Source organism: Macaca mulatta, chromosome 1, assembly GCF_049350105.2.
Source record: "Macaca mulatta isolate MMU2019108-1 chromosome 1, T2T-MMU8v2.0, whole genome shotgun sequence".
In the NCBI taxonomy this organism is placed as follows: Eukaryota; Metazoa; Chordata; class Mammalia; order Primates; family Cercopithecidae; genus Macaca; species Macaca mulatta.
The window spans coordinates 225160635-225182591 of record NC_133406.1 but is presented as its reverse complement, the minus strand read 5'-3'; the positions used below and the strand labels follow the sequence as shown (position 1 = coordinate 225182591).

General features: G+C 44.7%; 1 protein-coding gene across 3 annotated transcripts in view; it reads left to right on the top strand.

Annotated features, from left to right (window-relative positions):
- Positions 1 to 539: 539 nt before the first annotated feature.
- The window catches only part of SPEN (spen family transcriptional repressor), a 97761-nt gene continuing 76343 nt past the window's right edge, over positions 540 to 21957 (top strand). For all 3 annotated transcript variants that reach the window (XM_077973326.1, XM_002808274.4, XM_015119868.3), the window contains exon 1: positions 540 to 868. In XM_077973326.1, the coding sequence (XP_077829452.1) occupies positions 786 to 868 (83 nt within the window). In that variant the 5' untranslated portion in view covers positions 540 to 785. The remainder of the gene's footprint in view (positions 869 to 21957) is intronic.

Genomic DNA, 21957 nt, shown 5'->3' with positions numbered 1-21957 from the left:
CGGGTGAGCGGAGGACGAAGGGGTCTGGCTTCTAGGGGACAGGCCTTGGCAGCCGCTTTGACGCGTAGCCCTGTGGAAACCAATTGCATTTCTCTTCATATCTTCCACCAGGCCAGGGCCTGGGGTTACCGCTGGAGGAGCTAAAGACCGCCCCTGCCTCCCCAGCCGCCCCTTGCCCGGCGCGGGAACCCGACGTAGAGCCCGCCAGGCGGCGGGACTCCACTAGCAGCTGCGCGCCTGCGCATGGGGCCGAGGGCGCGAGCGTTCCTTGCCCGCCAGGCGTTCCGCACTTCGTCGCCCGGCCGGCGCGCCTGCGCGCCAGCTGGGAGGAACTCAGCGTCTCCGCCAAGGCGGGCGGGAGGACGCGCGCGCGCCCGCGGCTAGGGGGAGGCGGTGCGGCGGCGGTAGGCGTGCCGCGCGCGCCGGTGGGAAGCGTCCGGCTGCCACAGCGCCAGCTCCGTCGTAGTCGCTGCCGCCCGTGTCCCGCTCGCCCCTCCTTCCGCTCCCCCGCCCGCCGCTGCCCGGGCGCATGCGCCGCCGGAGCGCGAGGGTCGGCTTCGGGTGTGTGGTGGCGGCAGAGCGGAGCTGCGAGGCCCGAGAGTCAGAACCTGGGGGAGAGGGATGGTCTCTGCACGAGGGGGAGCCGGAGGAGCCGCCGCCGCTGCCGACGCCACCGCCGCAGCCGCCGCCGCCGCCGCCCCGGCACCCGCCTCCCGGCGCTGACGGTCTCGTACGAAGCCGGCGAGGGGGAGCCAGCAGCGGCGGTCGCCGGCACGCCGCCCAGCATGGTCCGGGAAACCAGGCACCTCTGGGTGGGCAACTTACCCGAGAACGTGCGGGAAGAGAAGATCATCGAGCATTTCAAACGGTGAGTGACACGAGGCCCGCGGCCGCGCTTGCTCCTCGGGCGCCGCTTCTCGGCCCGGCCCGTTGCCGGCCCCTCCCGGAGCGCGGAGCTGGTGAGGAGGACCCCGGCCCGGACCCACGGGCTCTGTGGACCTCGTCAGCCGCTCGACCCGCGTCGCGGCGTTGGGCCTCGGGTGTCGGCGGTGCGGGCGGTCGAGCCGCGCCGCCTTCCAAGAGCCCGCGGGGCCCCGGCGGCCGCGTCCCTGACGAGGGAGGTGGCCGAGGCTCGGCCTCCACGCAGCCGGCGCCCCGGGGCTGCCCTCGCGTCGGCCCGGGAGCCGGTGGGAGCCGCGCTGGGCGGCGGGGTCGCGTCCTTGCGCGCTGTGCCCGGCCCGGAGCAGCCGGGACCCGAGCCCGCCCGACAGCCCGGTCCGGCGCCGCCACTCCGAGCCGCTCTGCGGGCGCTCGGCAATGTCTGACTTCGGGAGGGTTCCGTGCGAAGGGAAAGGCGGTGCGAAAACAGAAGTCGCAGTAGGTACTGTGGGCGCGTCACGGACCCGGAGAGACCACCTAGGACCTCTCCGGAGGATTTGCACCCTTGAAACTCACTGGGAATGGCAAACGTTTCTCGTTTTTGCGAGGCTGAGTGGAGAGTGGTGTGAAATAAGTTGGTGCGCCCGTTTGGGCTCCTTGGTCTCCGGCGGAGGAGACCGCGGACTCTGACAGGAGGTTGCCCGCCCCGGCGCCCGTAGCTTCGGGTCGCACTCCCTGGCCGCCCTAAGACCCTGGTGCCCCCCACCCCTGAATTCCCGAATCAAACCGTAAAACATTCCAAACCTTTTACGATGAGAAGATGTAGCTTAAAAAAAACAAAAAAACAAAAAACCTCCCCTGAATATTTTTGTGAATTATAAGAATAAATGTTGTCCTTGATACATCTTATTGAGTAGCATGTAGCGCGTTTTCTTTGTGAAATGCTTGTGTACCGTAACGGATAGGCCTCCGCATAAAACACTTATTAAAATGACGATTGGCTTGTACTTGGTGCAAATTCAGAGGGACCATAGCAAATCTGTGAGTGTATTCGAAAATGACAGTTTATTCCGATATTAAGACCCTGGAAGGTTTCAAGTTTGGCTTTTAATTTCCCTTACTATGTAGTGAGTGAAGGAAATTATGGAGCGTCCTCATTAATGAGTCACCATGGGAAAAATAGATTGCGTCGCTCGCCTTGAGCCGCTTGGATAAGGAAATGGAAGCAGCGGCGGCGGAGCCTCCTGTCTTTTAAATGGAGGATCATTGATTGTGTTGGTGGTTGCTGTTACTGGGGCATTAAACCCTCGCCGCTGGAGCGCGCGTCTGCGCGTGTCCGCGTGTGAAAAGGAGCCGGGAATCGTGGGGCCATTCATAACCTGCTGGAGCTGTCCTCCGCAGGCCGGGGGGAGGTGCGCGCTTCCAGGGACTCTCCCGGTGTTTACTACGTCGTGCCTGAGAAACCAGGCGGGGGCGGGGGGAGGCAGGGAGCAAAAATTCACCTCTGTGCCCTAGGATGAAGGGGAGACCACAGGCTGGATTGGGAAGCAGATGGGAACTTTCTCTTCCTGGCGCTGCTCCACCCCTTACCCGCCTCCCACCTCCTGCCTTCTCCCTCAGTATCGTCAGTGTTTTGATGGAAAAATCATTTAGGTGCAGATTATTGGAGTGGAAAAACCACTTAGATGTGCTCACTTTAATCCCCTGCGGACTTTCTCTGTAGGTCTCTGCCTGGGAAATTCGTATGCACCGATGTGCAAGCACGTGCATTGCAGCATTCGCTCGCTCCTCAGTGTTATGTGCCCAGACGTGTCATTTCTCATTATGCAGATTCCAGAGACATTGCATGCCTATGGTGGGGAGTTTGGCCCCTCTGCAAGATGAGGGGGCAGAGAAGAAAGAAGAAATCGTCCCAGGCAGCTTTGGAAGGGTTCTTAGTGGACGGTGCTGCGGTCTGGCTTGTGTGAATGACTTTCTAAAATGGCGGCCAGGACCCACTTTATGTGGGAATCAGCAGAGCCGATCTCAGAATGCACAGAGGGAGGAGGGGGCGGAGGATTCGAGCTGCCTTGGAAAGCGGCAGTCTGGAAGAACATTACTGTATTAAAAACGGCTTAGCTGGCACTTTGCTCACGACTGCATTCAAAGGAGTATCTTACCTATTGCAGAGTAAAAGCAGATGCTACTGATAAAAGCAGATTATTTTAAAACTAAGCAGATCATGTGTCCCTGGAATTCTTTTATTTTAAAGGTCTTTTTTTTTCATTTTTAAACAAATCTATTTAGTTCTTTAAATAGACAGTACATTTTTATGGGTTCAAAGCACGTGAAAGGTATACAGAGAAAAATCTCCACCTCTGACCCTGGGATTCCCAGTTCCCACACTTCCTCCCCTCATCCCCCAACATCCAGGTAATGTCTATTTCTGGTTTCTTGTTTATCTTTCTGCATGTACAAGAAATGTTCCTGCTGATCCAGCCGTGGAGCTAAATGGACCTTGTTTGGAGGAACTCAAGGCTTTTTATCCCTGTTGTGGGATATATTTTGTAAAATGTGTGATTGCTACTGGGAGTAAAAATGAAGTCTGAATAAGTGAAAAGAATAAAAAAGTAGTTGTACCAGAATGATGTCTCTGCAAGAAAATGAAATAGTATTCACTTCCGGTGTCTTGTAGAAATCAGAATGAGAAAAACCATGCAATACCTATATTAAAACTGAACTTTAAGTGCCTACTTTTACCCTTTTCCCCAGCTGATTACATTAATAACTGTTTTACAGGATTAAGAGGTGTACACTGGGAATACATTATGTAAAACGTTTTCAAGATGAATGTTCTCTTAACAGTGATTAGGCTTTTGTAGTAAGTGTTTGGATTTTACAAAAAGATTAAACCAGACAGCTTTGGGGACAGCTTAGAGACGTTTTAACAGAAAAAAGAGGTCAGTCAATTCTTTAAAAAATTTTTAAATTTATTTTTAAATTTACATTCTGATTAGTTGTTTTGTTTGTTTTTAAATGAACGGTAGATTGAGAGGAGGATGGTGATTTGGCTCCCCACCAGTGCCAAAGAAAGACCAAATCCTTAAAACATAATCAGAACGTTTACAAAAATTGGCTTTTCTTTTCTTGCAATAATAATAAATCTGTTGTTATTTTTACAGTTTTCAGTTTGCTGATTTAAAAAAATTAAATGAGAACTATTTCTGAATCGGGTTTTAGTTAACAAAGATTCATTACAGGGGCACAATAGAGAAAGCCCTTTCCTTTGTACGTTAGCTGGGTTGAAGGGGGAAGGGAGGAGTTATACAACAATTGATTCCTGTCTTTTAGTTATGAGAGGGAGAGGTGTGTGCAAAGGCGACTCCTTGAATTGGAATGAGCAAATGAATAAACCCTTAAAATATTTAAAATCTTTATCTTTTCAGATTTTAAGTATGTTGCGAATTTATGTTTTTCCCATCCATCTCCAGTTTCAGAGACTAGGTTAAAGATTATGCAGAGGTGAAGTGAGGGGGAGGTGAAGTGAGGTAGCCCCTCGTGTAAAAATACTGTTTTAGAGGCTGGGCGCGGTGGCTCACGCCTGTTATCCCAGCACTTTGGGAGGCCGAGGTGGGCGAATCATGAAGTCGAGAGTTCAAGACCAGTCTGGTGAACATGGAAAACCCGGTCTCTACTAAAATACAAAAAATTAGCCCGGCATGGTAGTGTGCGCCTGTAGTCCCGGCTACTTGGGTGGCTGAGGCAGGGGAATCACTTGAACCTGGGAGATGGAGGTTTCAGTGAGCTGAGATTGTGCCACTGCACTCTAGCCTGGGCGATAGAGCAAGACTCCGTCTTGGGGGTTGGGGAGCGGAGAATGAGACCCATTTAAAAATGTAATTTGTTTTTGCTGATTTTAAATGTTTGATCACAGTGGCTTTCCTGAGTTAAATAGATGGAATAGTTACTACATTTTATGTATATTCAGATATCTTTACCTCTGGGACACAATATAAAATATTGAATTTCCTTGTCCTGACTACTAGGGATATTTTTAGATTTAAACACATTTGACTCACTGTAACCTGTATCATTGTTACATCGCTTCTTCATTTGAGACCAGAAGGTTTCTATGAAACCACTTCTTGTCTATGGCCATACCACCCATACCACCCCCATCCCGTATGTGAAACCACCTCTGGTTTTGAATATTCTGATTTTCAATATCTATTTTCATGATAGGCTTTTGCACATTTTAAAAATAAAACAAAATTTTCAGTTATCCTGAAGCAACATTAAAAATTACACAGAATAATTATATAAAGCAATACAGAATAATACAGAAAAATTATACAGATTATACAAAATAATAAAAAATAGCAAAATGGATTTTATTTTCCAAAAGGAATGCCCCTGGCAGATTGGAGGAAAATACAGGGCTCAGTGCCAGGAAGAATGATAGTGTTTCGCTTGTGTAGAGGGCACCTTTTTCTAACTACCTTTGTTGTAGACTCGTGATTGCTGGGATTGTAGTGTGATATGCTTATGAAGAGGTTTCAGGCTTGATTTATGGGACATTTTAAATCCTGTGAACACTAATCCTTTGGGAAAATTTATGTAGGAGGTTTTTCCAAATAGTCTTTCAAGTTTCCCTTTCCCCCTAGTTTGAAGTTTTACTGGAATTAAAAAAAAATTTAAACTATTCCATGAGAACCAGCATATCCAGTCGGAGACTATATATTTCTTTGCTTTTATTAATTGACTGACTGACTGAGAGAGAGTCACCCAAGATGGATCGTGGCTCAATGCAGCCTTGACCTCCCAGGCTCAAGTGATCCTTCCACCTCAGCCTCCAAAGTAGCTAGGACCACAGGCATGTGCCACCACACCTGACTAATACTTTGTAGGGATGGAAGGTCTCCCTATGTTGCCCAGCGCTGGTCTTGAACTCCTGGGCTCAAGTGATCCTCCCACCTTGACCTCCCAGAGTGCTGGGTAAATTACAGGCATGAGCCAGCTTGCCCAGCCTTTGCTTTTATTTTTATTTTCATTTATTTTTATTTTTATTTTTATTCATTTTTTTTGAGATAGAATCTTGCTCTGTCGCCCAGGCTGGAGTTCAATGGCATGGTCTCAGCTCACTGCAACCTCTGCCCTCCCAGTTCAAGTGATTCTCCTGCCTTAGCTTCTCGAGTAGCTGGGATTACAGGTGCTTGCCACCACACCCGGCTAATTTTTGTATTTTTAGTAGAGACGGGGTTTTACTATGTTGGCCAGACTGTTCTCACTCCTGATCTCGTGATTTGCCCTCCTTGGCCTCCCAAAGTGCTGGTATTACAAGCATGAGCCACTGCGCCTGGGCTAATTTTTGTGTTTTTATTAGAGTCGGGGTTTCACCCAGTTGGCCAGGCTGGTCTCGAACTCCTGACCTCAAGTGATCTGCCTGCCTCTGCCTCCCAAAGTGCTGGGATTACAGGTGCAAACCACCATGCCCGGCCTGCTTGCTTTTATTTTTAAAACATTTTTAGTGTTAGTTTGAGCTGTAGTTAACTGTCCACAGTATTTAGAGTAAATAATGTAGGCTAAAAATACCTTGGTGTATATATTCATTAAATTGGGCTCCTGAATTGTGTTATTGGATGATTTGAAATAAGTGCTGTTCAGCCCCTTGAAACACATATATTAGCTTGCTGAACAAGGAGACTAAATAGAGTATGTTTATCTGTAGTTAAATCTTTACTATTTGATTTAAAAATTTTTTAAACTTAAGGCCGGGCGCGGTGGCTCAAGCCTGTAATCCCAGCACTTTGGGAGGCCGAGACGGGCGGATCACAAGGTCAGGAGATCGAGACCATCCTGGCTAACATGGTGAAACCCCGTCTCTACTAAAAATACAAAAAAACTAGCCGGGCGAGGTGGCGGGCGCCTGTAGTCCCAGCTACTCGGGAGGCTGAGGCAGGAGAATGGCGCAAACCCGGGAGGCGGAGCTTGCAGTGAGCTGAGATCCGGCCACTGCACTCCAGCCTGGGCGACAGAGCGAGACTCCGTCTCAAAAAAAAAAAAAAAAAAAAAAAAAAAAAAAAATTTTTTAAACTTATTATTTTTACGTGCCTTACAGCTACACATATTTTGAATGAAAATAGTGTACCTCTCTGTGGAAACCAATTAGAATGTTAATCATTTTATTATAAACCATGTAATTTTTGTGTGATATCTTGCTGGTTTTTAGTGTGTGGAAATATGCTTTTCAGTGAGTGAAGATTTTTTTGATACAATTTTAAAGTATCTCAGTATTCAGATTGTTCTCCCTACGTGTATCCCTGTCTGCCAAGTTGAAGATTACAAGCATCTAAAAAAACCATAGTGGAATGGCTCTGTAAAATCCTAACTTAAATTTAGTGAATTCTTGGATTTAATTATGATTTCATTTTGAGTATAGAAATGAAATGAACTCTAGCATATTTAAAGATTTGTATTATATAGTTTAAGGAACTGCTCCAATCCTTAGAATTAAGGAATATTTGTGGGAAAATTCAAACGAGAAACACTATTTCTTATCCTGTGTCCCTGGTGCTAGATTTTTAGTCCAGCCTTAAATGCACGGGTTGTATGTGGGTGTCTTTGTATTACATGCTGTTTGGGTCACTAGGGAACATTGCCAGATGATATGAAGATTTTTCTAATTATGCATTGTATTGACTTTGTTATATTCCCATTACGTTACACATAGCATATGTACTTTTACATATAATACGTTCATAGTTTCTTTGATTCTTAAAACTGTTTGACTAAAAGTGATTTTTTTTTACACATATTTTTTCCTTTGATTTAAAAACTGGGTCTTATGAACTCAAAAACATTTTGTAGTTTACAAAACTACATTTAACATGTAGCGATTTATCTTTTACCAATCAAATTGGTGGGTAGTAGAAGTATTTTGTCTGAACCATTAATTTTTAAAAATTATGCTATTTGCAGTCGGGCATGGTGGCTCCTGCCTGTAATCCCAGCGAAGCGCTTTGGGAGGCTGAGGTGGGTGGATCACGAGGTCAGGAGTTCAAGACGAGCCTGACCAACATGGTGAAACCCTGTCTCTACTAAAAATACAAAAAATTAGCCTGGCATAGTGGCGAGCGCCTATAATCCCAGCTACTTGGGAGGCCGAGGCAGGAGAATCGCTTGAACCCAGGAGGTGGAGGTTGCGGTGAGCTGAGAGCATGCCATTGCACTCCAGCCTGGGTGACAGAGCAAGACTCTGTTTCAAGAAAAAAACAAAATATATTTTATATATATATATACACACACACACACACACATATATGTATTTGCTGTTTGCAGTGAAGGCTCATTTGCATTCAAGATTATTTAAAAGTCTCCTTGGATTAAAAGATAAAAGAACAATTTATTAGTTTATTATATGAAAAGGATGTTAGAATCTTTTTTTTTTTTTGAGACAGAATCTTTCTCTGTTGCCCAGGCTGGAGTGCAGTGGCGCGATCTCAGCTCACTGCAAGCTCCGCCTCCTGGGTTCACGCCATTCTTCTGCCTCAGTCTCCCGGGTAACTGGGACTACAGGTACCCGCCGCCACGTCCAGCTAATTTTTTGTATTTTTAGTAGAGATGGGGTTTCACCACGTTAGCCAGGATGATCTCCATCTCCTGACCTCATGATCCACACGCCTCGGCCTCCCAAAGTGCTGGGATTACAGGTGTGAGCCACCGCGCCCAGCCGGATGTTAGAATCTTTAATGAAGACCACGTCGGTCAGAATTCAGGAGGAAGTACTAAACTTGGATGGGAAAATGCATCTTTATTTTTAGTAACTTTTTACTGGGATCTAATATTTCCTTCAACTATAACATAGAGAAAACTAATAGGTAGTAGTTGTGATTTTCGTCACCAATACAAATCATATGTATTTTCATATTTTGTATTACAGTTTTTGCAAATACTTCATTATAGTCGTCACAACTTAGAAATTACAGTAGCTGTTAGACCTGCTGCCAGATACTTTTTTTTTTTTTTGAGACAGAGTCAGGGTGTTGCCCAGGCTGGAGTGCTGTGGCATGATCTTGGCTCACTGCAGTCTCTGCCTCCCAGGTTCAAGCAATTCTCCTGCCTCAGTCTCCCAAGTAACTGGGATTACAGGTGCCCACCACCATGCCCAGCTAATTTTTGTATTTTTAGTAGAGACGGGGTTTCACCATGTTGGCCAGGCTGGTCTTGAACTCCTGATCTTAGGTGATCCGCCTGCCTCGACCTTCCAGTGTGCTGGGATTACAGTCATCAGCCACCGCGCCTGGCCTAGATACTTTTATTTGGTGTGTTAGTAAAGAAGCATATATATTACTATATGATCAATTTGTGTCATATATCTTAAAAATTCTATTTCAGGAATTTTGAACATAAACAAAAGTGGACACAATAGTCAGTGAATCCCAGGTACCTATAGTTCATCTCCAACAACCATCATCTATGGCCTATCTACTTTTCTCCTTCCTGTATTTTTTTTTTTTCTTGAGACAGGATCTCACTTTGTCACCCATGCTGGAGTGCAGTGGTGTGATCACTGCTCACTGTCCTTTCGACCTCCCGGGCTCAAGAGATCCTCCCACTTTAGCTTTCCAAGTAGCTAGGACTACAGGCGCGTACCACCACACTTGGCTAATTTTTGTATTTTCTGTAGAGACAAGGTCTCACTCTGTTGCCCAGGCTGGTCTCGAACTCCTGGGCGCAAGTGATCTATCTGCCTCGGCCTCTCAAAGTGCTGGGATTACAGGTGCGAGCCACCGCACCAAAGCCTTTTTGAGACCGAGTCTCGTTCTGTTGCCCAGGCTGAAGTGCAGTGGCATGATCTCAGCTCACTGCAACCTCCATCTCCCGAGTTCAAGTGATCCTTCTACCTCAGCCTACCGAATAGCTGGGACTACAGGCCTACGCCACCACACCCAGCTAATTTTTGTAATTTTAGTAGAGATGGGGTTTCACCATGTTAGCCAGGCTGGTCTTGAACTCCTGACCTCAAGCGACTGCCCACCTCAGCCTCCCAAAGTGTTGGTATTACAGGCATGAGCCACCATGCCTGGCCCCTATTTTTTTTTTTTTTTTTTTCCATAAAAATTTTTTTTTCTACTAGGTTGGAGTGTAATGGCATAATTATGGTTCACTGCAGCCTCGACCTCCTGGGCTCAAGGTATCCTTTCACCTTAGGCTTCTCAGTATCTGAGACTATAGGCATGAGCCAGTGTCCAGCTAATTAAAAAAATTTGTTCTAGAGACAAGGTCCGGTGGCTCACACCTGTAATCCCAGCACTTTGGGAGGCCAAGGTGGGTGGATCATGAGGTCAGGAGATCAAGACCATCGTGGCCAACATAGTGAAATCCCGTGTCTACTAAAAGTACAAAAATTAGCTGGGAGGCCGGGCGCGGTGGCTCACGCCTGTAATCCCAGCACTTTGGGAGGCCGAGGTGGGCGGATCACGAGGTCAGGAGATCGAGACCACAGTGAAACCACGTCTCTACTAAAAATACAAAAAATTAGCCGGGCACGGTGGCAGGCGCCTGTAGTCCCAGCTGCTCGGGAGGCTGAGGCAGGAGAATGGTGTGAACCCGGGAGGTGGAGCTTGCAGTGAGCCAAGATCGCGCCACTGCACTCCAGCCTGGGCGACAGAGCAAGACTCCGTCTCAAAAAAAAAAAAAAAAAAAAAAATTAGCTGGGCGTGGTGGCACGTGCCTGTAATCCCAGCTACTTGGGAGGCTGAAGCAAGAGAATCACTTGAACCTGGGAGTTGGAGGTTGCAGTGAGCCAAGATCGTGCCACTGTACTCCAGCCTGGCGACAGAGCAAGACTCCGTCTCAAAAAAAAGAGACAAGGTTTCACTATGTTGCCTAGACTGTTCTTGAACTCCTGGGTTCAAGTGATCCTCCTACCTTGTCCTACCAAAGTGCTGTGATTACAGGCATGAGTCATTGGGCCCAGCAAAAAAAAAAAAAAAAAAAGTTCAGGATGAGACTAGAACTCCCACATCCCCTTCTCCCAAATTCCCCAGTTAACATTTTGTCACGTTTGCTCCATTACCCTCTGTTGTCTTTATGGTATGATGTCCTTCCACTCTAAATTCTCTAGTGTGTACCTCCCTGAAACAAGGACACTTTCCTGTATTGCCACCCTGTAGTCCTCCGAGTTAGGAAATCAGAATTGATACAACACTACCACCCAAACCATAGCTTAGGTATATAGTAGGCTCTACCATCGAGGTTTGCGTAAGTACGCCCTGTGTTGTTTTCACAATGATGAAGTCACCTAAAGATGCATTTCTCAGAACGTATCCCTGTTCTTAAGTGATGCATGACTATATTTGGATGATCAGTTGAATTTTAAAAGAGCTTGGCCAGGTGCAGTGGCTCTCGCCTGTATTCCAGCACTTTGGAAGGCCGAGGCAGGTGGATCACTTGAGTTTAGGAGTTCCAGACCAGCCTGGGCAACATGGTGAAACCCAGGCTTTTTTAAAAAAAAAAAAAAAAAAAAAAAAAAAGGGGCCGGTCATGGTGGTGCAGTAGTCCCAGCTGTTCAGGAGGCTGAGGTGGGAGGATCACTTGGGCCCATGAGGCAGAGGCTGCAGTGAGCCGATAATACGCTGCTGTGCTCTACCCTGGGCAATAGAGCAAAACCCTGTTTGAAAAAACAAACAAACAAAAAACTTAATGTTTCAAAATAGTGTATAGCTATTATATGTGACATTGGTGTATCAGTTACTTTGAAATGAATCCTTCTGCTAACCAGCTATGTTCTTCAATCAAACATATCTCTCCTTAATTAGTACTTGTGAAGTTTCAAATAGTTTTAAATTATATTGCAGTCAGTTTTCTTTTTTAGTTTTTTTTTTTTTTTTTTTTTTAATTAAGAGATGGAGTCTGACAATGTCACCTGGGCTGCAGTGCAGTGGCTATACACAGGTGAGATCATAGCTCACTGCAGCCTCCAACTTTTGGCTTCAAGCAATACTTCCACCTCAACCTCCCAAGTATGTAGGATTACAGGTATGTGCCACTGCACTCTATTTATAGTTCTTTTTTTTTTGAGACAGGGTCTGTCTGTGTCACCCAGGCTGGAGTACAGTGGTGTGATCATGGCTTACTGCAGCCATTACCTTCTGAGATGATCCTCCCATCTCAGCCTCCCAAGTAGCTGGGACTACAGGTGCACGCCACAATGCTCAACTAATGTTTGTATTTTTGGTAGGGATGAGATTTCACTATGTTGCCCAGGCTGATCTCAAACTTCTGAACTCAAGCAATGTACTTGGGATTATGAGTGTGCACCACAGTTAATTTTAAAAAAATGACTGTGTGCTCTGTTATACTCTGTTATACTAATCTGTGCTTTATAAAGATATAAGATATGCACTCTTTTTTCTTTTTTGGTCTCTTCTACCTCTATTTTTCTTAAGAAGTAACCCTTTTCCACAGTGGTTTTTTTTTTTTTTTTTTTTTTTTTTTGACACAGATCATTCCCTTTCAGCCTGTTTGCTTTGTCATTCTAAAAGTAGATATAGAAAAGGAACTTTCATCACAGCTTTGTGTCTCAAAGAGTTGTGACATTTTATTTACTGTATATTGAATTGATTTGAAATTTGTTTTAAAAATGATTTTCAAGAGGACTCTTCCTAAAAATACTTACTTCTGGAGAAAGCTTTTTGTTCTAGAGATACTATAATTCAGAAGATTCAAATGTTGACTGGAGAGGCTCAGGTATTTAATAAGTGTAAAGAATGATCAGTTAACATCTTTTTTTTTGTTGTTTTTTGAAGCAGAGTTTCGCTCTGTCCCCCAGGCTGGAGTGCAGTGGCGTGATCTTGGCTCACTGCAAGCGCCTCCTGGGTGCACTTCATTCTCCTGTCTCAGCCTCCTGAGTAGCTGGGACTACAGGCGCCCACCAACACATCCGGCTAATTTTTTGTATTTTTAGTAGAGATGTGGTTTCACCACGTTAGCCAGGATGGCCTTGATCTCCTGACCTCGTGATCCGCCAGCCTCAGCCTCCCAAAGTGCTGGGATTACAGGCGTGAGCCACTATGCCCGGCCTAGTTAACATCTTAAGGCATAGACTTCAGTGACTGTTTTTCTTTTTAAGACAGTCTTGTTCTGTTACCCAGGTTGGAGTGGAGTGGTATAATCCCAGCTCACTGCAGCCTTAACCTCCCAGGCTCATCAAATGACCCTCTCATCTCAGCCTCCCAAGTAGCTTCAGCTAATTTTTTTTTTGTAGAAATAAGGTCCCACTGTATTGCCCAGGATGGTCTCAAACTCCTGGGCTCAGGAGATCCTCCCGCCTCAGCCTCCCAAAGTGCTGGGATTACAAGTGTGACCATTACAGGTGTGTAAGTCCGGCCATTAGTGACTTTTTTTTTTTTTTTTTTTTTTTTTTTTTTGAGATGGAGTCTTGCTCTGTCTCCAGGCTGGAGTGCGGTAGCAGGATCTCGGCTTACTGCAACCTCCACCTCCCGGGTTCAAGCGATTCCTCTGCCTCTTCCTCCTGAGTAGCTGGGACTACAGGCACGTGCCACCACACCTGGCTAATTTTTGTATTTTTAGTAGAGACGGGATTTCAGTATGTTGGCCAGGCTGGTCTCAAACTCCTGACCTCATGATCCACCTGCCTCGGCCTCCCAAAGTGCTGGGATTACAGGCGTGAGCCAGTGCGCCTGGCCCAAATACTTTTTTGTGGAGTAAGGATAAAAGTCACTAGTTAAGTCAAATATTAGAAATATTTGTATATTTCCCAAAGTTTTAAAAAATTATTATTGTACTAAAAAGTAAGTCATAAGGATAGAAGCTGATTTCCTTCTCAGCAGTTATACTGTAAATAACAGTATTAGTAAGCACCTTTTCAGAGTCCTTTCCGTTCCCAGCAATTTTCTTGTAATTTTCCACTTCCAGAGTGCTGAAATTACAAGAGTGGGCTGGGCGCTGTGGCTCACGCCTGTAATCCCAGCACTCTGGGAAGCTGAGGTGGGTGGATCACAAGATCAGGAGTTCGAGACCAGCCTGGCCAATATGGTGAAACCCCGTCTCTACTAAAAATACGAAAAAATTAGCTGGGCGTGGTGGCACATGCCTGTAATCCCAGCTACTCAGGAGGCTGAGGCAGGAGAATCGTTTGAATCTGGGAGGTTGAGGTTGCAGTGGGCTGAGATCGCGCTACTTCGCTCCAGCCCGGGTGATAGAGCGAGACTCCGTCTCAAAAAATAAAAACAACAACAACCAAAAAAATTACAGGAGTTAGCCACAATTCCTGGCCTTTCGAGGGACCCTTAATGTAGATTTTTGCTAATTTATGATTTAGTCTCTTGGCTTCTGCTAACTTCAGCTTTGTGTTTTGTGGCCTTCGCATTTGTATCAGCTTGCCTTGCACCTTTTTTCTTAATCTAAATGCTTTGTTTACTGTCATTACTTTAAGAAATATTTTATGTTGGTTATTAGCAGTTCTATTTACAATTATACTTCAGTTCTTCCTAGAAAAGTACTATGTAAATCAGATAGATTTATGAAAGCTACTCATTAATTATTGTGAGAATAGTGCCTGAATGTTAGCTTAATGGTCATCATGACCATTAAGGAATATTTATTTATTTATTTATTTATTTATTTATTTATTTATTTTTGAGACGGAGTCTTGCTCTGTCGCCCAAGCTAGAGTGCAGTGGCGCCATCCTGGCTCACTGCAAGCTCCGCCTCCCGGGTTCACGCCATTCTCCTGCCCCAGCCTCCCGAGTAGCTGGGACTACAGGCGCCCGCCACCGTGCCCGGCTCATTTTTTGTATTTTTAGTAGAGACAGGGTTTCACCATGGTCTCGATATCCTGACCTTGTGATTCGCCCGCCTCGGCCTCCCAAAGTGCTGGGGTTACAGGCGTGAGCCACCGCGCCCGGCCTCATTAAGGAATATTTATATTCCTGTACTTTACTTTTTGATTTTTGCAGTATAGACTCCTGTCTTGTTCTCTGGGAAAGAAGCACATTGTGAGTTTTTTCCAAGATTGTCTGAAATATTCAGGCTTTTTATTTGCTCTAAGACCAGTAGAATCTAAAGATTACAGAAACTTTGGAATTTTTCTCCTCATAATTTGACAATCTTTTGAGAGGTTTGTCAGTTGAACACCATCCCTTTGTGAAAAGTTAATTTTACTTAATAAATAATTTCTCATTAGATTGGAGTAAAATATAATGTGAGTATGTATGTGCATAAATAGTTTTTTTGGGCAAAGTGCGGTAGCTCATGCCTGTAATCCCAGCACTTTTCCCATTCTCGATGGGGAATAAAAGGTAGTTGGGCGTGGTGGTATGTACCTATAGTCCAGCTACTTGGAAGGCTTAGGTGGGCAGATCACTGGAGCCTGGGAGGTTGAGGCTGCAGTGAGCCAAGATTGTGCCATTGGACTCCAGCCTGGGTGACAGTGACTCTGTCTCAAAAAAACAAAACAAAATAACGCGCACACACACACACACACACAGACACATATAATTTTTTTTCTCCTGCAGTAGTTCTGAAGAATGTCTACATTCAGAGCTTTACTGAAAACAGATGCCTTTCCCCAGGAGTTGTAATTATCAAGTTTTCTATGTTCAGGGATCTAAGCACTCACCCTGGATTCAGTAAACAGATAGGGATGTAGTTTTATTGGTTGAATTAAGCTTATGCTTTTTCTTAAAATTTTCTTAGCCTTTCTAATTAGAACCAATAAATAGTTTCTAATATAAAAAAGTAATCTGGCCGGGTGCAGTGGCTCATACCTGTAATCCCAGCACTTTGGGAAACCGAGACTAGAGGATTGCTTGAGCTCAGTAATTGGAGACCAGCCTGGGCAACAATTGAGACCTCATCTCTATGGAAAACAAAAAAAATTAGCTGGGTGTGGTGGTGCCTGCCTGCAGTCCCAGCTGCTTAGGAGGCTGAGATAGGAGGATTGCTTCAGCCTGGGAGATTGAGGCTGCAGTGAGCCAAGATTGCATCACTGCACTCCAGCCTGGGCAACAGAGCAAAACCTTGTCTCAGAACAAAACAAGCAATAAAACTAATCTGTTATGTTTTCAGCAACACTATTCACAATAGCCGAAAGGTGAATGCATCTCTAATGTCAATGACCAATGAATAGATAAACAGAATGCATTTATCAGATGTGTAATAAACAGAATTCATACAGTGGAGTATTCAGCCTTAGAAAAGGAAGTTTTGACACATGCTACAACATTTGAAGACACCACATAAGTGAAATAAGCCAGTTACAAAAGAAGGAAAAATGGGCTGTATGATATACATATGTGAGGTACCTAGCTGCAGCAGTCAGCTCCATAAAGACAGCAAGTAGAATAGTGGTTGCTTTTTTTTTTTTTGGAAACAGAGTCTCACTCTGTTGCCCAGGCTGGAGTGCAGTGGCAGTGGCTCCATCTCACTGCAACCTCCTCCTCCTGGGTTTAAGTGATTCTCATGTCTCAGCCTCCCAAGCAGCTGTGACTACAAGTACTTGTCACGCCTGGCTAATTTTTTGTACTTTTAGTAGAGATGGAGGTTTCGCTATGTTGGCGAGGCTGTTCTCAAACTCCTAGCCTCAAGTGATCTGCCTACCTTAGCTTCCCAAAGTGTTGGGATTATAGGCGTGAGCCTCTGTGCCCGGCTGCTTTTTTTCTTTTTTTCTTTTTTTAAATACTGTAAGCAGTGTTGTAGTAAGCAGTTTTGTACACTTGCAGACAAGTGCAATTATACATGTATGATAAATTTTTGTGAATGGAATTTCTAGGTTTGTGAACTTAGGTTTGTGGTTTTTTTTTTTTTTTGCTTTTTTGAGACAAGGTCTTGCTCTGTCACCCAGTCTGGAGTTCAGTGGTATGATCATCACCCACTGCAGCCTGGAACTACTGGGCTCAGGCTCCTGTCTCAGCGTACTGAGTAGCTAGGACTCAAACTCCCATCTTAACCTCCCAAGTAGCTAGGACTCTTAAGTGCCAACACATCTGGCTAATGTTTTTATTTTTAGTAGAGATGGGGGTGGGATGGGGAGGTGGGGAGGGGTCTTGCTTTGTTGCCCAAGTTGGTCTTGATGTCCTGACCTCAAATCATCCTGGCGCCTCAGCTTCCCAAAGTGGTGGGATTACAGACGTTAGCCATCATTCCTGGCCATTTTTAAGATTTTGAGTGAAATTGAGCAGCTTTGAGTGTGTTTTTAATCTTAATTTTAATATTTTTTTGAGATGGAGTCTCACTCTGTCACCCGGGCTGGAGTGCAGTGGCGAGATCTCAGCTCACTGCAACCTCCGCCTCCTGGGTTCAAGCAATTCTCCTGCCTTAGCCGCCCAAGTAGCTGGGACTACAGGTGCAGGCTGCCATGCCTGGTTATTTTTTTGTATTTTAGTAGAGACAGGGTTTCACTGTATTGCTCCCAGGCTGGTCTCAAACTCCTGACCTCAGGTGATCTCCCTGACGTCAGCCTCCCAGAGTGCTAGGATTATAGGCGTGAGCCACCACGCCTGGCGAGTGTGCTTTAATTACCATTTGTGAGTAAGCGTGTTTTAGAAACTCTTCCTATGCAGGTATATGCCTTTTTTTTTTTTTTTTTGAGACGGTGCTGTGTTTGGATCTCAACTCACTGCAACTTCCACCTCCTAGGTTCAGACGATTCTCCTGCCTCAACCTCCGAGTAGCTGGAACTACAGGCACGCACTGCCATGCCCGGCTAATTTTTGTATTTCAGTAGAGATGGGGTTTCATCGTAGTGCCCCCAGGCTGGTCTCAAATTCCTGACCTCAGGTGGTCCGCCTGCCTTGACCTCCCAGAGTGCTGGAATTACAGGTGTGAGCCACTGCGCCCAGCCACATTTGCCTGTTTTTTGTTGGCATCTGTCTCGCTTGATTTGTAAGAACTCTGCATATTTAGGAAATCATTTATTTCTCAGGTGTTGCAAGTGTTTTTTTCTCCATTTGTCTTTTGATTTTATATCTTGCTATACAGGAGTTGTAATTTTTTTTTTTGAGACGGAGTCTCACTCTTGCCCAGGCTGGAGAGAAGTGGCATGATCTCAGCTCACTGCAACCTCCACCTCCTGGGTTCAAGGATTCAGGAGTTGTAATTTTTATGTGGTTTGATTTATGTAGTCTTTTCCTTTATGGTTTAGGGATTTTATATCATGCCAGTTCTTTGCTGGTTCCAAAAGTATACGACAGCTCAATTATTATTATTTTTGGCGTAGAGCTAATACATATCTTCAAACTATGAAAAACCTTCTTGCCCACCTCTTTTTCCTTTCCTCTTCCCATCCCTCCTAGTAGAGAAATACTTCAGGGTATGAGCTTTTTCTGAAAATGAAATTAGGGCTCTGTAGTTAACTTTCTTTTGCTGACTTTAGGATTCTTAGTGTCTTTTGCCATCTTTAGTAATTATTTGTTCCTAAATACTTATTACTCAAAAGAGTGATTAAAGGAGGAATGCATTAGTTATTTAAGAACAGCTCATATATCCATTTTATATAATTTCATAATAAATTTCTTGAAAGAGTTCAATATTATCATGAAATGAAGCTAGCAGATTTTGACTATCATCAGCACCTCATCATATATAACGTTCCTAGTTAGGCATGCTTGAAATAGAAAAATGCCTTCCATGATTGCCTATTTATAGTAAATGTGGCATACAGTTGATTTATAGTGAGATAATGTAGACGCTTGTGACTAAAGGAGATATAAAATCTTTTGTGTTGAAGGACAGGGACCGGTATTTTTTGTATTTTTAAAAGATAACAGTTTTATTAAGCTATAACTCATAAACCATAAAATTTACCCATTTAAATTATACAATTCAGTTGTTTTTAATATATTCACAGAGTTGTGCAACCATCATCACTAATTGTAGAATATTTTCATCACCCCAGAATGAAACCAGTCACTCTCCATTCTCCTTTGTTCTCAGCCCCTGGCAGTCTCTAATTTACTTTCTGTTAGTATGGATTTGCCTGTTTTGGACTTTTTGTGTATTGTGGAATCATACAGTATGTGACTGGCTTCTTTCATTTTGCATGTTGTCAAGGTTCATCCGTATTTTAGCATATATCAGAACTTCATTCTTTGTTTTTTTTTTTTTTTTGAGACGAAGTCTCGCCCTGTCGCCCAGGCTGGGGTGCAGTGGCCGGATCTCAGCTCACTGCAAGCTCCGCCTCCCGGGTTTACGCCATTCTCCTGCCTTAGCCTCCCGACTTCGTTCTTTTTTATTGCTGAACAGTATTCCATTGAATGGGCATGCCCTCCCCCCTTTTATTTTTATTTTTGAGAGACAGGGTTTCACCATGTCGCCCAGGCTGGTCCCCAATTCCTGAGCTCAAGCGATCTGCCCACCTTGGCTTCCCAGAGTGCTGGGGTTATAGGCCTGAGCCACCACGCCTGGCTCATGCCACGTTTTTTATCCATTCATCAGTTGATGGACATTTAGATTGTTTCTCATTTTTGGCTATTTTGAAAAATGCTGCTATGAAAATATCTGTACATTCATTGTTTTTTGAGTCAGGGTCTTGCTTTGTCACCCAGGCTGGGTGGCTATCTCACCAGCAATGTATGAGGGTTCAGATTTCTCCTAATCCTCATTATTAGTTATCATTGCCTTTTTTTTTTTTTTTTTTAGCTGCCCTAGTGGGTATGAAGTGGTATATAATTGTGATTTTGATTTTGATTTCCCCAATGACTAATGAGGACTAAATTTGCCATCTTTTCATGTGTTTATTGGCCATTTATGCATCTCTTTGTGTATATGTATATGCGCTCTGTCACGCAGGCTGGTGTGCAGGGGCGTGATTTCAGCCCACAGCAACTTCCGCCTCCTGGGCTCAAGCAGTCCTGCTGCTTCAGCCTCCTGAGTAGCTGGGACTACAGGCGTATGCCACCATACTTAGCTAATTTTTGTATATTTTGTAGAGTTGGGATTTTGCCATGTTGCCCAGGCTGATCTCAAACTCCTAGGCTAAAATGATCCACCTGCCTTGGTCTTCCAAAGTGTTGGGATTACAGGAGTGAGCCACTGCGTCCGGCCCCAGCTAATTAAAAAATTTTTTTGTTTGTTTTTGTAGAGATGAGGTCTTGCTGTGTTGTATAGGTGGGTCTGGAACTCGTGGTTTCAAGTGATCCTCCCACCTGGCCTCCCAAAGCTTTGGGATTACAGACTTGAGCTACTGTGTCCAGTCTCAGTTTTAAAAATTGGATTGTGCTTTTCATTGAGTTAAGAGTTCCCTATCAGAGATGTAATTTGTAAATATTTTCTCCTCTTCCATAGGTTTATATCTATTTTTGATATGTCTTTAGATAGAATAAAACTTTTTTTTTTTTTTTTGAGACGGAGTCTCCCTCTGTTGCCCAGGCTGGAGTGCAGTGGCACGATCTTGGCTCACTGAAAGCTCCGCCTCCCGGTTTCACGCCATTCTCCTGCCTCAGCCTCCCTGGTAGCTGGAACTACAGGCACCCGCCACCACGCCCGGCTAATTTTTTGTATTTTTAGTAGAGACGGAGTTTCACCCTGTTAGCCAGTATGGTCTTGATCTTCTGACCTCGTGATCTGCCCGCCTCGGCCTCCCAAAGTGCTGGGATTACAGGCATGAGCCATTGCGCCCGGCCAGAATAAAACTTTTAACTGTTTTAGTTTGCCATTGTCATTTAGCTACTTAGATTTATCATTGACTTGCTGGATAATTGTTAAATTTTCCTTTTGGTTTTAATTTATTTTAACTGATATGAGGTATATGACATATTACAAATTTTACTGTCTTATTTGATTATGTTCAAATTGTAGGAGTCTTGTAATCTGAGTATATGATTTCAAGTTATATGCTACATTTAGTATGTTGAAATGTGGGGCTATCAGTAATTGTGAATGGAGTAGTCTTAATATCTACTTCAGTTATGTAGATGACAAGTAACAGCTTTTATTAAATTAATTAATTAAAAAAAAAATTTTTTTTTGAGACGGAGTCTTGCTCTGTCCCCCAGGCTGGAGTGCAGTGGCGGGATCTCAGCTCACTGCAAGCTCCGCCTCCCGGGTTTATGCCGTTCTCCTGCCTCAGCCTCCCGAGTAGCTGGGACTACAGGCGCCCGCCACCTCGCCTGGCTAGTTTTTTGTATCTTTTAGTAGAGACGGGGTTTCACTGGGTTAGCCAGGATGGTCTCGATCTCCTGACCTCATGATCCGCCCGTCTCGGCCTCCCAAAGTGCTGGGATTACAGGTTTGAGCCACCGCGCCCAGCCAATTAATTTATTTTTGAGACAGAGATTTTGCTCTTGTCGCCCAGGCTGAAGTGCAGTGGCGTGATCTCCGCTCACTGCAATCTGCCTCCTGGGTTCAAGCCATTCCCCTGCCTCAGCCTCCGGAGTAGCTGGGACTACAGGCAGGCACCACCACGCTTGGCTAATTTTTCGTATTTTAGTAGAGACGGGGTGTTACCATGTTGGCCAGGATGGTCTTGATCTCCTGACCTGGTCATCTGCCCACTTCTGCCTCCCAAAGTGTTGGGATTATAGGTGTGAGCCACCGTGCCTGGCCCTTTTGGTCTAAATATAAACTCACGTGGGTTGAATTATAAATTAGTAATTCATTTATAAAATTGTGTTAAAAAAGGTAATATACATATTAATGTTACTACATTAGTCCACATAATTTGGTGGTTGTAATGGATACATTTATGATTTAACTGAGTTCAAAAGAGGAATGATTTTAATCTTTTTATAATGTAAAAAACCAGCACAAACATTTATTGTCTCTACTGTTTTTATTTATTTATTTATTTATTTATGAGACAAGGTCTTGCTCTATTAGCCCAGGCTGGAGGTGAGTGGCATGGCCATGACTCACTCATGGCCATTTTCACTGATGCTCCTGCCTCAGTCTCCCAAATTACTGGGATTACAAGTGTGTGCCACCACATTTGGCCCGTTACCTCTACCATTATAGGTAGCCTAGCCAAACTTGAATATATTCATCTCTTAAGACTTTTTCTTATCCTTTTTTTTTTTTTTTTTTTTTTGTTGAGACGGAGTCTCGCTCTGTCACCCAGGCTGGAGTGCAGTGGCCGGA